The sequence below is a fragment of the Phyllobates terribilis genome, unplaced genomic scaffold (assembly GCF_046119375.1).
Source record: "Phyllobates terribilis strain yellow unplaced genomic scaffold, ASM4611937v1 Scaffold_12__6_contigs__length_324123572, whole genome shotgun sequence".
NCBI classification, from domain to species: Eukaryota; Metazoa; Chordata; class Amphibia; order Anura; family Dendrobatidae; genus Phyllobates; species Phyllobates terribilis.
Genome location: NW_027362772.1, coordinates 281,724,942 through 281,746,419, shown reverse-complemented (window position 1 = coordinate 281,746,419; position 21,478 = coordinate 281,724,942). Strand labels below are relative to the sequence as shown.

Below are 21,478 nucleotides of genomic sequence, written 5' to 3'. Positions count from 1 at the left end.
AAACGTAATTGTAATCCACCTTGGACATGGCTAATTTTTACCTTCGGGACACAGTGTACTTTACCTGTTTTTGCTTTGTGATGCGCCAAGAGCCATAACGCTGTAATTTTAGGTCAAGTTTGTTTTTTGTTTTATCATAATGCATTCAAAATCGTCTGAAAAGGAGGCAAGATTTACAAATCGCTCGTGTGAATGAACTCACTGACACATCCTCAGGTAACTTATTCTGCAGCTGGCCAGCAATGTGCAGGGAAATAAAAGCCAAACTGTGCAAAACTTTTAATGCAACCCAATTGCAAAAAAGGATTTTTAGCTCAAAATACATAAGGTTAAGAAATAAAAAATCAGCCCTGAAAGTATACAAAGGTTTTAAAGTAATAAGAGAACAGAGTTATACATTCATTAAATACAAAGAATTTATTTTTTTTCTTATTAAAACAAGAAAAATAGAAATTTGGAGGTCAAACAATCCCAATAATGCAGTTTTGCACCGAGAAGGAACAGCCCAGACTTAAAAACGAGTACACGACTGTACAAGAACAGGAGTACAACAAAAAAAAAAAATATCTTGTAATATCTTGCAGACTACTAGAAATAGTTATTCCTTCCCCAGTTGTAGCAATTGTTTTATGGGAAGAAAAAATTTTGGGAAAAAAAAAAATAATTTTCTAATACCAAAGAAACCAAACCACATCCTTTTGGAAGTCAAAAAGGACCTGTGTAGTGATGCGTACCCATGGGGTAGATAAACCACGGCTCTACAATGGCCCACCGGTGTACAGACGGAATAGAAGATGTGTCAGAGGTAAAACAGTCTGTAGAGAAAACAAGGAGGATTTGTTTCCTTTACAACTTGTATTGGTAAGATTACTACTGAGAAACCATAGGTAGGTAGAAGAATCGCAGGGCTCTGGTCGCTTCCATCGCGGCTGCTCGACCATGATCCTGCAAATATTTTGGGCAATCACAGCTCATGTGGAGTGAGGGCCGATATACAGAGCTTCGTGATCTAAGCATCTCGTATCACAAGATGAGGGATAATCAGACTGGATCCCTCTGCTGGAAAAAATAATTTAGTTCCCCTCCCCATTCTCCTCCGACTACAAAGCCGTAGTCAGGAAAAGATGAATGATGCCTCAGATCGAGCATGCGCTCTACGGCTGTATTCTGAGTCTAAAGCACTAATAGCCGGATCACATCGCACAACTGCCATAGTCTTGACAATGGAGAGTAGAGCGTTCCATGCAGCTCCTCCTAGGTGATATTATATGGAGACCGGGATACCCCTTTAATACAGAAAATGTAGAGAAATATACAGGATTCAGAGCACTGCTGAGCGCCGGGGTCGGGTCCAGTGCACTGACCGATGACACCACGTGAATTCACATATCTTCTACGCTCCACTTGTATGCAGACTCCTGCGTCGCTTTCTTTTCAGATATTCTTGCAAAATACTGGTTCTCAAATCCGTTGGACCTAAAGGGCAGATAAAAGGCCAGAGCAGACAGCGGGTCAGAATTTATGTTGATCATAGACTGTACACAAGGCTAAACCAAGTCGGCCGATAACCAGTAGAATCCATTAGAAGATTTACCCACAAATAAAGGGGTTGTCTGGCAACGCTCAGGTCTGCATAGGCAGGGACAGGTGCCAATGACTATAGGGCCCCACAGACCTGCCAGGACATGTGCACAATCAGCAGGCATCGTCGTGCTTAAGAAGTGGGTTCGTAATGTCACGGGCAGCACTCACTTCTATCTACTCCTTTATCTGTTAGGATAGACTGATTAGGATAAAACTGGTAACACTTAAACGGTTCCTGATGGTTATTCATAGGGCGCCTGCACCAAAATCAATGGCAAGTTGCATGGGGTTAAACATAGTCTCTTCAGATGAGCTGTGACAACTCACTGATTGCGGGAGGTCCGATTGTTTGGATCCCGAAAATCATGAGAAATGGGCTTTGTAATAGCCCACTAGAATGGACCGGTGGTGGGGTGTGAGCTCCAACTCTCCACTCATTGTTTAAGGTTCTGCTGCTGCTTCAGAAACCTTCTAATCAGGAACTAAGGATTTCTGGGAATCCTTGGTGTAGAAACTGCAATCCCCATTTTTCCCATTGCCGACTCGGGAAGCACAGGGCAATCCCTCTTTAGGTAAAATGTCATATTTGTATGGGCGATAAGTTACCAGCTCGATCATGTAGTCACTCACCTGTCCACCCCGTCCCAGCGGTACCCTGGCCATATATTGAATCTGTTCAGTGGAGGGTTGGACCCCTTGTATCTTGGGCGCTCTGCAGAGTGAAGTCCAAGAGTCACATCATCATACACAATACTACGCGCAGTCATATCCACGTTACCATCCATGTTACCTTTCTTTCCTTTGCTTTCTTTGTCCATCTTCTTTTTCAGGAACTTTGCCATAGGATCGCCGTCTCTCTCCTGTTCACGCAGCATGCGGTCCAGGTCCTCATCATCAATGTACCGAGCGAGCGGCTTCGACATCTCTAGGGCAGCGTTCTCCATATTCTGACGCTGCTGTTCCTGTTGAGCCAAACTGAAGGAAAAAAGAAGCTGAACATTACTTTAGTTATTAAAGGGGTTGTCCAGGAGTTTGAGACTGATTGCCTATTCTTAGTTCACATCCTCAATATCAGATTTGTGGGGGTCCGATACCCGGCACCAATCAGCTGTTTGCAGCTCTCACTTCAGTGTACAGAACCAGATAGCAAAGCTCCATACACCATGTGGTAGCCATATCCGGGTATTACAGTTCAGCTTTTATTGAAGTGGGTAGGCCCACTACACGGTGTATGGAGCGGTGCTGTTCCAAGTCCATACACTAAACCTCTCTGGCTGCCTTAGGATCAAGTAACAGCTGATTGCAGGGTGTTTGAGTTATCCATAGGCTATGGGTGCGAATCAAAGTATAACTAGACCACCTCTAAACTTCATTTATATAAACCAGAAACCCCCTTTATGTTTTCTTGTACCTCTTGAGCACTGGTCCGCTATACAACTTACCCTTTGCCCCACTTGGCGTACATCTCGTCCTTCTTCTCCTGCGCGGCCTGTTTCTGCAGTTGCTGCTCACGTTCAGAGTTAAGGTCTCTGCGTTTGCCGCTTTTGTCCCGAAAAACTGTCTGGGTGTTCCTTGCGTCATCTGAATAGAAAACACAAATCAATCAGAAAAATCCTAAAGACTTGATGTCCCGGGCAATAAATTAAAGGGGTCATCTGGGAAATACAAATTATTGATCAAAAAAGCCGACTCGCCCTCACCGAGCCTCAGTGCTAACCTTGGTCCGGTCCTCGACACGCCGAAAACACCCACTCACACAATTCCTGTTCTCTAATGTGGCCAGTGACTGGCTCAGAGGACATGTCCATTTGTGAGGAGTCCAGCAGAGATAGTGGGAGATCAGGGGAGAACCAGAACCATCATTTTTTTCCTATAACACCCCTTTAATGACTGCACTGTCACAGTGGTAAAATACATAGCAAATCAGAGACAAAGTGGGATGTTTCAATGATTTAAAGGGGGTATTCCCATCTCCAAGATCCTATCCCAATATGCAGTAGGTGTAGTAATAATTGTTACTAAATATTGTGTAGCATTGTATGTTAGAAAAGCGTATATCTCTAAACAGATTGAAGCGGACTGCAAACTATGTCCTATGAGAAACGGTTAGAGGATCTGGGAATGTTTAGCTTACAAAAGAGAAGACTGAGAGGAGACTTAATAGCTGTCTACAAATATCTGAAGGGTCACAGTGTAGAGCAGGGGTCTCAAACACGCGGCCCGCGGGCCGCATGCGGCCCCTCCGGCTGCTTCTTGCGGCCCGCAGGCACAGACCCTGTAACTATCGCGGCTCTCTCCAGCAGCCGCCGACATCAGCGCTGTAATGCAGTGTATTGCTGGCTCTCTGCACAGCAATACCAGTGTCACCCGCCGGCCTATCAGAGGCCAGCAGCTGACATTGGCGTCCCAGCGCAGCGGAGTATGACGTCACTGCTATGCGCAGATGGCAGCTGCTGGCCTCTGATAGGCCGGCGGGTGACACTGGTATTGCTGTGCAGAGAGCCGGGAATACACTGCATTACAGCGCTGATGTCGGCGGCTGCTGGAGAGAGCCGCGATCGTTATGGGGTCTGTGCCTGCGGGCCACAGGTGCAGAAAGGACGCCGAGGGAACGGAGGACAGGTGAGAATCTTTTTTTTTTTTTCTCTGTCATGTGAAATACATCACAGGGGACCTGTGCTCAGTATGGGGGGGGGGGGGGACCCCCGAGACCAGTATGGGGGGGGGGGACCCCGAGACCAGTATGGGGGGGACACCCCGAGACCAGTATGGGGGGGGGAAGGACGGGGACCCCGAGACCAGTATGGGGGGGGGGGGGGGCGACGGGGACCCCGAGACCAGTATGGGGTGGGGGGGGGGGGGGGGGGCGACGAGGACCCCGAGACCAGTATGGGGGGGGGGGGGCGACGAGGACCCCGAGACCAGTATGGGGGGGGGGGGGCGACGAGGACCCCGAGACCAGTATGGGGGGGGGGGGGGGCGACGAGGACCCCGAGACCAGTATGGGGGGGGGGCGACGAGGACCCCGGAGCGCAGTATGGGGGCGACGAGGACCCCGGAGCGCAGTATGGGGGGGGACGAGGACCCCGGAGCGCAGTATGGGGGGGGGGGGGGACAGGGACCCTGAGCGCAGTATGGGGGGGGGGCGGTGACCCTGAGTGCAGTATGGGGGGGGGGGGGAACAGGGACCCTGAGCGCAGTATGGGGGGGGGGGGGGGCGGGGACCCGGAGCGCAGTATGGGGGGGGACGGGGACCCGGAGCGCAGTATGGGGGGGGACGGGGACCCGGAGCGCAGTATGGGGGGGGGGCGGGGACCCGGAGCGCAGTATGGGGGGGGACGGGGACCCTGAGCGCAGTATGGGGGGGGGGGACCCTGAGCGCAGTATGGGGGGGGGGGACCCTGGGCGCAGTATGGGGAGGGGGGGACCCTGAGCGCAGTATGGGGGGGGGGGGGGACCCTGAGCGCAGTATGGGGGGGGGGGGGACCCCGAGCGCAGTATGGGGGGGGGGACCCTGAGCGCAGTATGGGGGGGGGGGGGACCCTGAGCGCAGTATGGGGGGGGGGACCCTGAGCGCAGTATGGGGGGGGGGGGGGACGAGGACCCTGAGCGCAGTATGAGGGGGCGACGGGGACCCTGAGCGCAGTATGAGGGGGCGACGGGGACCCTGAGCGCAATATGGGGGGGGGGGACCCTGAGCACAGTACGGGGGGGGGGGGAACGACCCTGAGCGCAGTATGGGGAGGCGGTGACCCTGAGCGCACTATGGGGGACGACGACCCTGAGCGCTGTACGGGGGGGGGGGGGGGACCCTGAGCGCAGTATGGGGAGGCGGTGACCCTGAGCGCAGTATGGGGGGGGGGACCCTGAGCGCTGACCTGGGTGGGAGACCATGTCTGCAATATGGGGGACCATGTCTGCAATATGGAGGACCTGGATGGGGGACCATGTCTGCAATATGGAGGACCTGGATGGGAGACCATGTCTGCAATATGGGGAACCTGGATGGGAGACCATGTCTGCAATATGGGGGACCTGGATGGGAGACCATGTCTGCAATATGGGGGACCTGGATGGGAGACCATGTCTGCAATATGGGGGACCTGGAGGGGAGACCATGTCTGCAATATGGGGAACCTGGCGGGGAGACCATGTCTGCAAGATGAGGACCAGTTCAAAAGGTGTATAGAAAATAAAATGGTATCACTAAAAATGTCACTTTGTCATGAAAATAATGCGGCCCCCCAAATTAAATGTTTTTCCGTGTGCGGCCCATATGCCCAGCTGAGTTTGAGACCCCTGGTGTAGAGGGATCATCCTTATTCTCATTTACACATGTAAACACGAGAAGCAATGGAATGAAACTGAAAGGGAGAAGATACAGATTAGAAAAAACTTTTTGACAGTGAGGATGATCAATGAGTGGAACAGGCGGCCACGAAAGGTGGTAAGTTCTCCTCCAATGGAAGTCTTCATACAGAGCTGGACAGACATCTGTCTGAGATGGTATAGTGAATCCCACATTGGACCAGATGACCCTGGAGGTCCCTTCCAACTCTACCATTCTATGATTTCTATGAAATACCATCAATTCGAAATTTAGCATAGTTCTTCTGATTAACTATGTCACTTACCACATGTGCAAGGCATTGCAGTAGCTTAGGTATCCACGGTTACGACCACTCAGTGACAGTTAATGGTCGTAACCAGGGATACCTAACTAACTGTCACTATATCAGTGGTCGTAACCATGGATACGTAAGCTACTGCAATGCCCTGCACATGGGGGTAAGTAACATAGCTAATCAGAAGAACTATACTACATTTCTAATTGGAGGTATTTGATAATATTATTATTATTACTACACCTACTACATATTGGGATAGGATCTTGGAGATGGGAATGCCCCTTTAAGCCTCAACACATCGAGCCTGCGATAAATATGCATTTTTCTCTCACCTTCCAGGTTCTTGTTACTTTTCTCCGCTCTCCTCTGTTCTTCTTTCTCTTCTCTCAGGACCGTTGCAGACACCAGGCCCGCCCGGCCGCCAGACAGCATCTACAATAGGCAGAACCAAATTTTAATGCAAAAAAAGAAAAAATGACGGCACTAAAAAAAAAAAAAACTAACAGTTTTAAATTTTATTTTCCTAAATCAATAAACATGAAAATAACTACCAATATTCTCAATTCTTGGGGAAAAAAAAATGTGTCTTCAAGGAATACAGAGTTTCTCATTACTGAGAAAGGAGATGACAGTTGGTGCTCAAAGTTCTATGGGGAACTGATGTTTCAGAAGAACGTCTGTGTGTTCCACTAGCTCCTCCCACTCCAAACTCCATAGAATCTTAGAGGCACCAGCTGTCATCTTTCTTGAGAAATGACAAAATCTGTCTTCACTGAACACAGATTTTACATATTTTACCCATGAATTGAGAATGATTAAGTCAAGGAGAAAAAAGAAGAGATTTCTCTAACATTACATTATGAAGGGCGACTATCTATGCGTTCATTATGTAATTACCTGGGACCTTTCGCTTCTTTTTTCAGATTCAACTCTGCGTCGTGGCGGTGACAAGTCTGAGTCGGAGCCTTTTCTCTGCACTCGACGTGGGGGTGATAAGTCTGAGTCTGAACCTTTAGGCTGAGGACCCTTTCGAGGTGAGAAATGCGAGTCCTTCTGTCGTGTTGCTGAATAATAGAAGAGATGAAACGATAAATCAAATCCAATGCAGGTAAATCAGCCAAAATACAGAACCACAGACTTTCTACTGAGCTCTACACCACTCTGTTCACACTGGAGGATGAGAGGAGCCTTTCTGCTCATAAGTTTATGGGATTCCCAGGACCCGACCTCCACAGATAAAAGAAACAGGGGCTAGTCTCAAATCTTTCATGTATCACAACTGGAATAAATCATTTCAATTTGAACGCACCTTTTTTCTGACTGTCTCGTGGTGGTGATGATGCTCTTCTCCGGGGAGGAGAAAGGTCAGAATCGGAATCATGCCGCAAGGAGGAATGTGGAGAGGTTCGCTGAGATTTCTTCACACTACGTTTTGAACTTGTGTCAAGTTTTTCTTTGTCCTTCTGGTACCTGCGGGGTTGTGTGGCCCCCGGAGAGTTCCCCCTGCCCCTTCTGGGTGGTGAGGACCCCGGAGAGTTCCCCCTGCCCCTTCTGGGTGGTGAGGACCCCGAAGAGTCCCACCTGCCCCTTCTGGGTGGAGAGGCGCCCGGAGAGTTCCTCCTGCCCCTTCTGGGTGGTGAGGCCCCCGGAGAGTTCCCCCTGCCCCTTCTGGGAGGTGAGGCCCCCGGAGAGTTCCCCCTGCCCCTTCTGGGTGGGGAGGCCCCCGGAGAGTTCCCCCTGCCCCTTCTGGGTGGGGAGGCCCCCGGAGAGTTCCCCCTGCCCCTTCTGGGTGAGGAGGCCCCCGGAGAGTTCCCCCTGCCCCTTCTGGGTGGGGAGGCCCCCGGAGAGTTCCCCCTGCCCCTTCTGGGTGGGGAGGCCCCCGGAGAGTTCCCCCTGCCCCTTCTGGGTGGGGAGGCCCCCGGAGAGTTCCTCCTGCCCCTTCTGGGTGGGGAGGCCCCCGGAGAGTTCCCCTTGCCCCTTCTGGGTGGGGAGGTCCCCGGAGAGTCCCACCTGCCCCTTCTGGGTGGGGAGGCCCCCGGAGAGTTCCCCCTGCCCCTTCTGGGTGGGGAGGCCCCCGAAGAGTCCCACCTGCCCCTTCTGGGTGGTGAGGCCCCCGAAGAGTCCCACCTGCCCCTTCTGGGTGGTGAGGCCCCCAGAGAGTTCCCCCTGCCCCTGCGGGGTGGTGAGCCCGCCGGAGAGTTCCCCCTGCCCCTGCGGGGTGGTGAGCCCACCGGAGAGTTCCCCCTGCCCCTGCGGGGTGGTGAGCCCACCGGAGAGTTCCCCCTGCCCCTGCGGGGTGGTGAGCCCACCGGAGAGTTCCCCCTGCCCCTGCGGGGCGGTGAGGCGCCTGGCGAGTCCCGCCTGCCCCTGCGGGGCGGTGAGGCGCCCGGAGAGTCCCGCCTGCCCCTGCGGGGTGGTGAGGCCCCCGGAGATTTCCCCCTGCGGGGTGGAGAGGCGCCCGGAGAGTCCCGCCAGCCCCTGCGGGGTGGAGAGGCGCCCTGAGAGTCCCACCTGCCCCTGCGGGGTGGAGAGGCGCCCGGAGAGTCCCGTCTGCCCCTGCGGGGTGGAGAGGCGCCCGGAGAGTCCCGTCTGCCCCTGCGGGGTGGAGAGGCGCCCGGAGAGTCCCGTCTGCCCCTGCGGGGTGGAGAGGCGCCCGGAGAGTCCCTTCTGCCCCTGCGGGGTGGAGAGGCGCCCGGAGAGTCCCGTCTGCCCCTGCGGGGTGGAGAGGCACCCGGAGAGTCCCGCCTGCCCCTGCGGGGTGGAGAGGCGCCCGGAGAGTCCCGCCTGCCCCTGCGGGGTGGAGAGGCGCCCGGAGAGTCCAGCCTGCCCCTGCGGGGTGGAGAGGCGCCCGGAGAGTCCAGCCTGCCCCTGCGGGGTGGAGAGGCGCCCGGAGAGTCCAGCCGGCCCCTGCGGGGTGGAGAGGCGCCCGGAGAGTCCAGCCGGCCCCTGCGGGGTGGAGAGGCGCCCGGAGAGTCCAGCCGGCCCCTGCGGGGTGGAGAGGCGCCCGGAGAGTCCAGCCGGCCCCTGCGGGGTGGAGAGGCGCCCGGAGAGTCCAGCCGGCCCCTGCGGGGTGGAGAGGCGCCCGGAGAGTCCCGCCTGCCCCTGCGGGGTGGAGAGGTGCCCGGAGAGTCCCGCCTGCCCCTGCAGGGTAAAGAGGCGCCCGGAGAGTCCCGCCTGCCCCTGCGGGGTGGAGAGGAGCCTGGAGAGTCCCGCCTGCCCCTGCGGGGTGGAGAGGTGCCCGGAGAGTTCCGCCTGCCCATGCCGGGTGGAGAGGCGCCCGGAGAGTCCCGCCTACCCCTGTGGGGTGGAGAGGCGCCAGGAGAGTACCGCCTACCCCTGCGGGGTGGAGAGGCTCCCAGAGACTTCCCCCTGCCCCTGCGGGGTGGAGAGGCGCCCGGAGAATCACGCTTGCCCCTGCGGGGTGGAGAGGTGCCCGGAGAGTCCCGCCTGCCCCTGCGGGGTGGAGAGGCGCCCGGAGAGTCCCGCCTGCCCCTCCTGGGTGGTGATGCGTCTGAAGAGTCTCGCTTGCCCCTCCAGAGCGGTGAGGTGCCTGGAGAGTCTCGCTTGCCCCTCCTGGGCGGTGAGGTGCCTGGAGAGTCTCGCTTGCCCTTCCTGGGCGGTGAGGTGCCTAGAGAGTCTCGCTTGCCCCTCCTGGGCGGTGAGGTGCCTGGAGAGTCTCGCTTGCCCCTCCTGGGCGGCGAGGCATCTGGGGAGTCTCGCTTGCCCCTCCTGGGTGGTGAGGCATCTGGAGAGTCTCGCTTGCCCCTCCTGGGTGGTGAGGCATCTGGAGAGTCTCGCTTGCCCCTCCTGGGCGGTGAGGCGTCCGGAGAGTCTCGCCTGGTCTTTTTTGGAGATGTCAGATGCCTTTTTGTTGCAAGGGAATTATCTGAGAAATCATGCCTAGCCCTTCGAGGTGGAGATGGATCTGGAGAGTCATGCCTGGCCCTTTGAGGTGGAGATGGGTCTGGAGAGTCATGCCTGGCCCTATGAGGTGGAGATGGGTCTGGAGAGTCATGCCTGGCCCTATGAGTTGGAGATGGGTCTGGAGAGTCATGCCTGGCCCTATGAGTTGGAGATGGGTCTGGAGAGTCATGCCTGGCCCTTTTAGGTGAAGATGAGTCTGGAGAGTCATGCCTAGCCTTTTTTGGAGTAGAATCTGAAGCGGCAGGAGAACTAGGACCAGTCGTCTTAGTCATGGCAGAATCCTCTTCTCTGGCCCTAACAGATGGTACAAAATATAATTGAAGAATAAAATTACAAAACAACGCAGAGTCAGACCAACAATACATTCTAGTAACTAATAGGAGGGTACAGAACCTAAGAGGCATGTTGGGCCCTAGGCTCAGAGGTAGGGTCTAGCTGCTAAACCAGAAGACCAATGTTCGGCCCCCCTAGTCTTAACAACCCACTGGTACTCTGTTACTGTGTTATAGCTGGTTATGTGCAGCCGAGGGAATCCTACCAACTGTGACTTCAAAAAGAGTTACTCAATTTACAGCAGATTTTTAGTCCACAGAGTCTGAACGTGCAGTAATATAATGGCGGTGTGCTTTATTCACACATTACCTGGAATCTTGCTCATTGGATTTTTCATCACCTACAAAAATAAAGAAAACTCAGTAAGTCACTATTACGTAGAAACAATATTTATAAGAAAAAATGGAATAAATGTGTAATCCCCCTGCGCAGCTCTCCACTCACATCTAGGGAGATTCCCAAACTTTCCTGCATGTTTGTAGTTGATGTGCCAAGTCCTAGAGGAGAATAATTGGATTTTTATGGTGACAGTAAAATCCCTTTCTTGTTGAATACATTGGGGGACAAAGGACCGTGGTATATGCCCTGACATGAGGCAGCTCAACCCTAGGTAGCGGCTCCACCAGGTGGGCTATACCCTCTCCTAGGACACGAGGCAGCTCAACCCTAGGTAGCGGCTCCACCAGGTGGGCTATACCCTCTCCTAGGACACAGGGCAGCTCAACCCTAGGTAGCGGCTCCTCCAGGTGGGCTATACCCTCTCCTAGGACACAAGGCAGCTCAACCCTAGGTAGCGGCTCCACCAGGTGGGCTATACCCTCTCCTAGGACACGAGGCAGCTCAACCCTAGATAGCAGCTCCACCAGGTGGGCTATACCCTCTCCTAGGACACGAGGTAGCTCAACCCTAGGTAGCGGCTCCACCAGGTGGGCTATACCCTCTCCTAGGACACGAGGCAGCTCAACCCTAGGTAGCGGCTCCACCAGGTGGGCTATACCCTCTCCTAGAACACGAGGCAACTCAACCCTAGGTAGCGGCTCCACCAGGTGGGCTATATCCTCTCCTAGGACACGAGGTAGCTCAACCCTAGGTAGCGGCTCCACCAGGTGGGCTATACCCTCTCCTAGGACACGAGGCAGCTCAACCCTAGGTAGCGGCTTCACCAGGTGGGCTATACCCTCTCCTAGAACACGAGGCAGCTCAACCCTAGGTAGCGGCTCCACCAGGTGGGCTATACCCTCTCCTAGGACAAAAGGCAGCTCAACCCTAGGTAGCAGCTTCACCAGGTGGGCTATACCCTCTCCAAGGACACAAGGCAGCTCAACCCTAGATAGCGGCTCCACCAGGTGGGCTATCCCCTCTCCTAGGACACAAGGCAGCTCAACCCTAGGTAGCGGCTCCACCAGGTGGGCTATACCCTCTCCTAGGATACGAGGCAGCTCAACCCTAGGTAGCGGCTCCACCAGGTGGGCTATACCCTCTCCTAGGATACGAGGCAGCTCAACCCTAGGTAGCGGCTTCACCAGGTGGGCTATACCCTCTCCTAGAACACGGGGCAGCTCAACCCTAGGTAGCGGCTCCACCAGGTGGGCTATACCCTCTCCTAGGATACGAGGCAGCTCAACCCTAGGTAGCGGCTTCACCAGGTGGGCTATACCCTCTCCTAGAACACGGGGCAGCTCAACCCTAGGTAGCGGCTCCACCAGGTGGGCTATACCCTCTCTTAGGACACCAGGCAGCTCAACCCTAGGTAGTGGCCCCAACAGGTCGGCTATCCCATCTCCTAAGACATGGGGCAGCTTAGCCCAAAGTATGAAAACAGAATAGGATGGCAGAAAGGCTTCTGTATCCGAAAGGCAAGCCCTGATGGCTCTTAACCAGATCCAGACGGTGGGGAGAACACTCGCAGGGAGGAACCGGAAATGGACAATAAAGGAGGGGAGGCCAAAACCACCTTTGAAAGAAAAGATGGCAAGAGCCATCAGACCACCTTATCCTGATGGAAAATAAGGAAGGGAGGCCTGCAGGACAGGGCAGCGAGCTCTGAAACCCTGCATATGGAGGTTATGGCCACAAGAATGACACTTTACACAAAGGAAACCTTGATGCCGCAGAGAAGATCACGAGCAGATTCCTGGAGCACAGACAAAACAAGGATAAGTTGTTCTCCAGAATTCGCTGGATGCCTGTAAGGAAGGGCACAAGGAGCGTCTCCTTTGTTGGAAGGTCATAAAGGGGCTGTTGACATTCTCTATTTTATCAGACGTGTGTAATAACAAGCAACTTTATAATTTATCTCGTTAATTTTTTAATCATATAGTGTTCTGCTCAGTGTCTAGGTAACTGGCCACCTTTGTAGCTGTCACCTGAGCAAGGAATATTGCAATGACAAGCTGGTTGCTAGAGAGCACGCAAGCGCTCCTCTGAATCTGGACAGATCGCTGGGTCCGGGCAGCTTCAGTGCCGTGATCCTCTCATGCTACAGAAGCAAAGATACCTGTGTTTGCAGCATGGGGGAGTGCACAGTTCAGATAAGCGGCTCAGTGGATCAGCCATGCCACCGGCCCTGTCAGTCATCAGGAGCGCATCGTCCCTCAGCAAGCAGGAAGCAAGGGAGCACCACCGCTCCATTCACATGGGGGACAGTGGAAGTCCCAGAAGTCAGACCATTACTGATCATACATTTATCACCTATCCTATTATGCCCTCAAAGGGGCAAATCACTGTAGTCCCTTTTAGCTCCAGCTAATGTACAGGAGGTCCAAAAGTATTCTACAGCATACACCCCCGAGTCCATCACAGGTGATTAGTCGACTGTAGCAGCCCATCAATTATTACATCTCACCTTTTATAACTCTCCACTTATTGGTGTTCCTGAACTCCTCCATTCGCTTGATCTCTTCTGGACGCTCATCTACAAACTCTGCCACCTGCAAACACAAGAGGATCAGAACGTGATAACGGCCTCCATCACCGGCACAGACGCACATACCCTGAGACTCTCAGCAGCAGAAGCTCCTCTGATTCTTCCACTAGACATCAGTTATACAAATCGTACAGACAACGCTATGGTTTGAAAAAAAAAAAATTTGCATTTCATATAATCATGTAAAACATTTACTTTCAACCAAGGTGCACGTCCCCCCATGTGCTAAAAGTCACCACATTTACATACAACTGTCCTAGCTCCTCGCTGGTTTGGAGAAACTTAGGAGGAAATTCCCCTAAAACTCTCTGACTATTCTAGATTGTTATCAAATAATAAAACAAGTAATCCTGCACTGAACCTCTGGTGTTCCCATTGCAATGATTCCTGCAGTCATGTGATCAAAGTAGCCAATCACTGGCTGTATAAGTCACAAGACTGCCTGGACCAATCAGAAAGTATAGAGATCACTGGGTCTCCCAGAAGTAAAGGAATACAATCGGTAAGGTAATGCTTACGCAAGATGTTTTACAACGAACCAAGATTATTTTTTTTTCATATTTCTCACTGACCAAACCACCCCTTTAATTCTGAAAAAGGGTGAGGATAAATAGCAGCTCCCACATCACCAGCTGCTCTGCTCCTCCTCAAGTGGTGTCCGATCACAATATATTGACCACCTCTCCATAGGATCAGATCTAAGGGGTAACATTTCTCCATACCAGTGGTATGTCACTCTCCACAAGGAGAAACGCTACCCCTTAGACCTCAGTCTAGAGCCCCTCACCTAGTCAAATCAGATCTCATACTTTGCACTGATGAGGGGCAACACCCCGAAACACTATGTCTGGTTTGGCTTTTATCCTTAGTTATATTACAAAGCTCGTTAAAGGGTCGATAGTGACTTGTAGGAGGTTTGCTGCTTCCAACAGGTGGCGCTATAAAGTTTTAGTACTCTACATAGGAACAGGGTAGCAGGAGTCTCATGTATGTGTGTGCTGTGTATGGGATCTAAGGGGTAACGTTTCTCCCTCTGGAGAGTGACATCCCTGGCACTGCCAGTTTAAGGAGGCTTATACCCATGAAAAGCTTCTCTGGGAAATATCTCCACAAGGAGAAACATTACCCCTTCGATCCCAGTCAGATGCCTCTCATACAGCCAAATCCGATCTCATGCTTTGCACTGAGGAGGGGGCAACACCCAGAAACATGTGTCTGCAAATTGAGTTAATGGATTGGCTTTTATTGTAAATTATGTAGCAAGGCTCATTAAAGGGTCGATATTGACTTTTAGGATTGCGCCTTCCAACAGGTGGAGCCAGAGATCAAGTCCTCTTTCTCTGTGAAGAGGCAATTTGCATATTTCTCAGAGGAGATTTGCTTGGCTTATAAGCCTCCTTACACGAGCATGTCACTCTCCACAAGGAGAAACGTTACCCCTTAGATCCCAGTCAAAAAATGGTCATACAGCAAAATCAGATTTCATGCTTTGCACGGAGGAGGAACACCCCAAAACACCATGTCTGCAAATTGAGATTCTGATTTGTCTTTTATCCCAAGTCACATTACAAGGCTTGTTAAAGGGTCGATAGTGACTTGTAGGATCGCTGCTTCCAACAGGTGGCGCTATAGAGTTCTAGCCCTCTTCCTCTCTGAAAAGGCAATTTGCATCCATAGGATAAGTCATCAATGCCAGGTGAGTGGAGGTCCGACCAGGGCTGTGGAGTCGGTGTCCATTTTGGTGGAGTTGGAGTCGTGAAATCCATTTTAGTGGAGTTGGTATAAAATAGATTGACTCCGACTCCTAAAATATATAATAAATTGGGTACAGTAGTTCAATGCAGTAAGTGCTGTACATTTTTTCATAAAAATTTGAGAAAGTTATGAAATATCCTATAAATGTCTGTCCTATTCCTGATCTAAGGGTCTCGGCTTTTAGTTGAGATGAATCTGTGCTACACTTTATGTACATGCTCAGTAGTGAGGCCGTGCTGTGGAGTCAGTGATGTAGCTTACTGACTCCACAGCCCTGTGTCCAACACCTGACAATTAAACCCATCAGCTCTTATTTTCTCCATTCTAAGGGTAAGTGCTTTGAACAAAGCCGAGTGTCAGACCTCCACTGACAATATACTGACGATTTCTCCGTAGGCTAGGTCATCCATATGCGATTGGTGGACACCTGGCTTTGCGCCTCTAAAAGCAGGGCTGTGGAGTCGGAATAAAATGGACCGACTCCAAAAATATATAATAAATTGGGCACAGTAGTTCAATGCAGTTAGTGGGGAATATTTTTTCATAAGAATTTGGGAAAGTTATGAAATGTCCTATAAATGTCTGTCCTATTCCTGATCTAAGGGTTTAGACTTTTAGCTGAGATGAATCTGTGCTACAGTAAATTTATCACTTAAACATGAGCCATGTATGAGGGAGTTGGAGTTGTGGAAATTGAGGAGTCGGAGGTTTGGCTTACTGACTCCACAGCCCTGTCTAAAAGGAGCAAATAAAATCTGATTGGTGGGATTGTTGGGTGTCTGACCTCCACCGATCTGACATGGATGACTGATTCTATGGAGAGATCGTCAATATACTGCGACCGGATGACACCTTTTAACCAGGTTGTGACTCTGTTGTTGAAGTCTCCTGACTTTTTCCACACCTTCACGTGTCCTTACAGTGAACGACTTTCAGCCACATAAAGAAAAGATGTGCTCAGGTTACACGGCTCTATCACATTGCACAGTGTCTAAAATCAGACTTTACAAGGCTGGATTTCCACATCGATGTTTAGTCTGGGTGGAAAAGAAAAAAAAAAAGGGAGCAGTGTACCATGACTGTACTCCCCATAGGACAGAATCAGGGGCACTCACCACTGGCTGGTCTTCCGCCTCCTCCACAGGTTCTTCCTTTTTTATCGGTTCCTTCTTCCAGTCTTCTGCATCATCATCTACTATCCGCATCCTAAATGTAAGAGACGTATAATGAAGATCTAGAGAAATTGCTGGAAACTTCAGGAACCGATATGTGTTATTCCCATCTGATAAAGTGATGGCGTGATGCTCGGATATCCCACCACTCGATGATTAGTGGGGGTCCACGCTCCTGCCAATCACAGGGCTCGCTAAAGATTCCCATTCATCTAAATGGATCCATGGTGCAGTTTCCTGTGACAAGTGCACCACAGCGTGGGGGATAAAACAACGAGACCCCTTCATTCTCAGGATCGATGACGACACATCCTTGCAATATGAAACTGCAAAATATCTACAGACCTTGGTGCAGATTTATCACAGATTTTCTAAAGACTTTTTTTGGTTTTACTACACACAACAAATCCAGTGCTTTTGGTGTGTTCACACAATGTTTTTGATTTTTATTTCTGCATGAAAAACAAACACAGGGCAAAGCCAGAAAATCGCAAGGGAAATTACATACATTTTTAAAGCATTTTTTTGTTGCTAATCCATTTTCAGGTTAATGGAGAAAAACTGCAAGTAAAATCGCTTCAAAGAATTGTCCAAAAAAAAAGGAAAAAAATATGCAGTGTGAATGAGATTTTAAAAATCTCATTCTTTATTGTTACTAAAAAACGTTGAATTTTTTTGAGTACGAAAAAAATGCATAAAAACTGCCACTTGTGAACAAGCCCATATGGTATGTCCCGATGGAGACTTATGAGGATGATAATGAATATAATGCCGTTCAAGTGTTTAGGCTTTTGAGCATTTTTTTTGCTTTGGGTTTAGAAAAATGTCTGGTAGTAAAAAGAATGTGCGTGTCGCTTGTCGGAAACGGCTCCTAATGGAATCTGCCCCAAACTAGGCATAGTCCAATCAGAAGTCTGCAAAGAATGCTTCCAGAGATTAAAAACTCCACCATAAACTACCCAAAGGAGGGAAATATGGCCTTAAAGGGAAACTGTCAACAGGTTTTTGCTATGTAATCTGAGAGCACCATGATGTAGGGGCATAGACCCTGACTCCGGCGATGTGTCACTTACTAGTCTGATTGCACTGAAACAGGAAAACAGTGTTTTATCAGCAGGAGTTTATCACTACAGGACTAGAGTGCCTCCTGGTGCAACCACATCACCCCATTGATTAGCAGCTTTCTGCCTATGCACAGTGTACACAGAAAGTTGCCAATCAGTGATGTGGGCGGGGTTATACAGGGCTCAGCATTAGAGAACTGCTAGATCTGCAGCAGAGAAAACTGAGATTCTATCATAACTGCAGCACACTAAGTGACACATTGCTGGAATCAGGGTCTCTGCCCCTACGTCATGTTAATGTCGGATTACATAGCAAAAACCTGCTGACAGATTCCCTGTAAAGTGGCTTATTTCTAACTTTAATGAATAGAAGACAAATGCAGATAGCCACTTGCACTAAAAATGGGGCGTGTTAAGAGCTACTATCCTGATCTGCCACCAGACGTCACAATACACACTGCATACAATATTAATTATCTCTCAGACCTGATGAGGCAGATGAAAATCCATATCAGAATAACTGTATAGTCCTGATATTAAAAAAAGCATTTTATAAGTCCATCTAGACCAGGGGTCTCAAACACGCGGCCCGCGGGCCGCATGTGGCCCTTCAGGCTGCTTCATGCGGCCCGCAGGCACCATAGACCCCGATCGCGGCCCGGTCCAGGAGCTGCCGGCAGCTGCGCTTCAGTTCAGTGTATTGCCACGCAGAGACCGGCTCTCTGCACAGCAATACCAATGCCAGCCGCCGGCCTATCAGAGGCCAGCAGCTGACATCTGCGTCCCAGCGCAGCGGCGTATGACGTCACTGACACGCGCAGATGTCAGCTGCTGGCCTCTGATAGGCCGGCGGGTGACACTGGTATTGCTGTGCAGGAGCCGGTCTCTGCGCGGCAATACACTGAACTGAAGCGCAGCTGCCGGCAGCTCCTGGACCGGGCCGCGATCGGGGTCTATGGTGCTTGCGGGCCACAGGTGCAGAAAGGACGCCGAGGGAACGGAGGACAGGTGAGAAGAATCTTTTTTTTTTTCTCTCTTTTATGTGTAGAACGACACAAGGGACAGTCCTAAAACATGTGGACCAGGCTGGGGACAGTCATAAAACATAGGGACCAGGCTGGGAACATTACTAAAACATGGTTACCAGGCTGGGGACATTACTACAAGAGGGAGACCAGGATGGGGACATTCCTAGAAGATGGGGACATTACAACAAGATGGGGACAAGGATGGGGCATTACTACAAGATGAGGCCATATCTACAATATGGGGACCGGTATGTGACATTACGACAATATGGGGCCCAGGGTGGGAGACATTACAACAAGATGGGGACCAGTACGGAATACTACGAGAATATGGGGAAAAAGATGGGGGACATTACAAGATGAAGACCAGGGTGGGGCACATTACTACAAGATTTTGGCAGAAAAACTTCAAAATAAAGCATGAAAAAATATTTTGCCACTAAAAATGCTGCTTTATATCTAAACTAAAGTAAACAAAAAAAGTGTACGTTTTATTATCGCCACATCCATAACAACCCAAGCTATAAAAAATAAAACAGCAAAAATGTTCAAAAGGTGTATAGAAAAAAAAATAGTATCACTAAAAATGTCACTTTGTCCTGCAAAGAATGCGGCCCCCCAAATTAAATTTTTTTCCGTGTGCGGCCCATATACCCAGCCGAGTTTGAGACCCCTGATCTAGACAGTGAAAGAGCTCATGAGCTCAAGTGTATTCAGCCTGCATCCACCCAGCCTGACAGCTGCAGCTTGTAATGAGGAACATAAGATAACAGCAGCATGGAGGAAGGACCTTGAGCTAGCAATCAGGATAGGAGGTGAGATGAGCAAAGAGGGAGGGGGCGCGGCGAGATGAGCAAAGAGGGAGGGGGCGCGGCGAGATGAGCAAAGAGGGAGGGGGCGCGGCGAGATGAGCAAAGAGGGAGGGGGCGCGGCGAGATGAGCAAAGAGGGAGGGGTCGCGGCGAGATGAGCAAAGAGGGAGGGGGCGAGGCGAGATGAGCAAAGAGGGAGGGGGCGCGGCGAGATGAGCAAAGAGGGAGGGGGCGCGGCAAGATGAGCAAAGAGGGAGGGGGCGCGGCGAGATGAGCAAAGAGGGAGGGGGCGCGGCGAGATGAGAAAAGAGGGAGGGGGCGCGGCGAGATGAGCAAAGAGGGAGGGGGCGCGGCGAGATGAGCAAAGAGGGAGGGGGCGCGGCGAGATGAGCAAAGAGGGAGGGGGCGCGGCGAGATGAGCAAAGAGGGAGGGGGCGCGGCGAGATGAGAAAAGAGGGAGGGGGCGCGGCGAGATGAGCAAAGAGGGAGGGGGCGCGGCGAGATGAGCAAACATTTAGCAGCAGAAAGGATGGATGCAGAGCAGCTGTCAATCAGAGTAGGTCGTTGGAGATTCTGCAGCAGCAGGGAGGAGGGACGCTGAGGACATAGCACTCAGGCTATAGGGCAGCAATTGTGTTACAGGTCCACATTGGGTGCCACAGCTCTTACACGCGGGAGATGTCCGGTGCGGCCCCCACACAAGATGTTATTTGCTGAGGTGGGTGTCAGCGCACTGTAGAACAGTCCTGGCTGGTGAGCTCTGGGGCAACCTCACCACACCTGAGGTGCACAGTGCACGGCCCCACTATCAGTATTTGGTCAGTATTCGGTCAGTATTTTTCTCAGGAGTGGGAGCCAAAACCAGATGAGGAACAATCAGAGAAAAGGTAGAATAGAAGCTAGTCCCCAATTCTGTATTTATCACCCCCTCCTGAGAAAAAATACTGACCGAATACGGATAGGGGGGCTGTGGCTTTAGTAATATACGGCACGTCCAGCTCGCAGGAGGCGAGGACCGGCTGTGCTGGGAGTTGTAGTACCACACAGACGGCTCCATCCTGTACACACTGATGCGCGGGATCCGTTCCCGTCTTACCCCTTCCCCTCCGGCCTCGCCTTCTTTTTCTTCCTCTTCTTCCTGGCAGCTCCATCATCTAAGCTCCCTGGATCCAGATAGCGCTTCAAGTATTCGGCTTTAGAGATGGCCTGCACTCTACCTGCGGGCGCAGCCATGTTTCCGGTGGCGGAAGTTAGAGTTGACAAACACTTCCGGATCAGCAAATAACTTCCGGCGACCTTACGGCGTGCGCTGCGTCCCGCAGTCTGATCCATTGGAAGCTTGGGGGACGTGGGGGGAGTTTAGTAGTGGTACAGTCCACCTGCTACAAAATGGCACGCTGGGACTTATGGTTTATAACAGCAGGAGGAAAAGGGGATCCTGGAATTCTGCTCATTACTGGTCCCTGCTACATCTCTTAGCGTGTACTGTCTGGAGTCCAGCATGCTGGGAGTTGTAGTTTCGTACCATGTGTTTTTTTTTTTTTTTTTTATATCCAGCATTACTGGAAGTACATGATTAATTATACTGACATTATTGGAGCGCACGCTGTAGTGTAAAGCATGGAAGAAAAGTGGTTTCTAGTGCCAGCTTGTGATACAGCACAGGCACACATCACCGCTGCAGCCAATCACTGAGCTTAGAAGCTGCTGAGCGCAACGATCGGCTGCAGTGGCGATGTGAGCTGCGGACGTGATGTTGACACTGAAACAGGAGGAGCGACAGAGCCAGACCTGGGGAAGGGGAGTTTACCATCAGATTTTGTTATTTTACATGACAGCAAGCATTTGGGGGATCACTTTTTTTTTTTTTTTTAAAGGGGGTGAGATGAAAGGTGAATGTGTGTAGAGCAGCACGTGGAGCCATGCAGGAAGGGGGCGCTGCAGCTCGACTGACGGTACAGGCCGGCAGCATAGTCGCACCTCCGGCCTGAGCGTGCAGCTCCGCAGCTGGCAGGGGAGGGGGGCAGAGGCAATCTTTGCTCCTGGGGTATAGTGCACTGCCCAGGGACCCCTCCATCGGTATCGATGTTTTTGCAAGAAAAACCTAATCATAGTCCAATTTATACATTACGGCCCCCATTCCCTGCTGGTAATTAAAGCTCTGGGGTCTTGGGACCCCTTCAATTGCTCCCACAAAAGGAGCAGAAGCTGTCTGCTTATCCTGGATCGTGATCAGAGCGGTGCACATATAGA

The 21,478-nt window shown here is 51.5% G+C and overlaps 1 protein-coding gene across 1 annotated transcript; it reads right to left on the bottom strand.

Moving 5' to 3' along the window:
* Window positions 1-332: 332 nt before the first annotated feature.
* On the bottom strand, window positions 333-20,526 carry BUD13 (BUD13 homolog). Its single transcript, XM_073657083.1, has 11 exons — window positions 20,322-20,526; window positions 16,266-16,356; window positions 13,315-13,399; window positions 10,779-10,809; window positions 7,522-10,430; window positions 7,110-7,276; window positions 6,545-6,644; window positions 3,027-3,165; window positions 2,375-2,559; window positions 2,215-2,296; window positions 333-1,476 (listed from the first exon to the last, which is right to left on the bottom strand). Exons 1-11 carry the CDS (start codon window positions 20,456-20,458, stop codon window positions 1,383-1,385), a joined length of 4,020 nt encoding a protein of 1,339 aa, XP_073513184.1. The 5' UTR covers window positions 20,459-20,526; the 3' UTR covers window positions 333-1,382.
* Window positions 20,527-21,478: the final 952 nt, after the last annotated feature.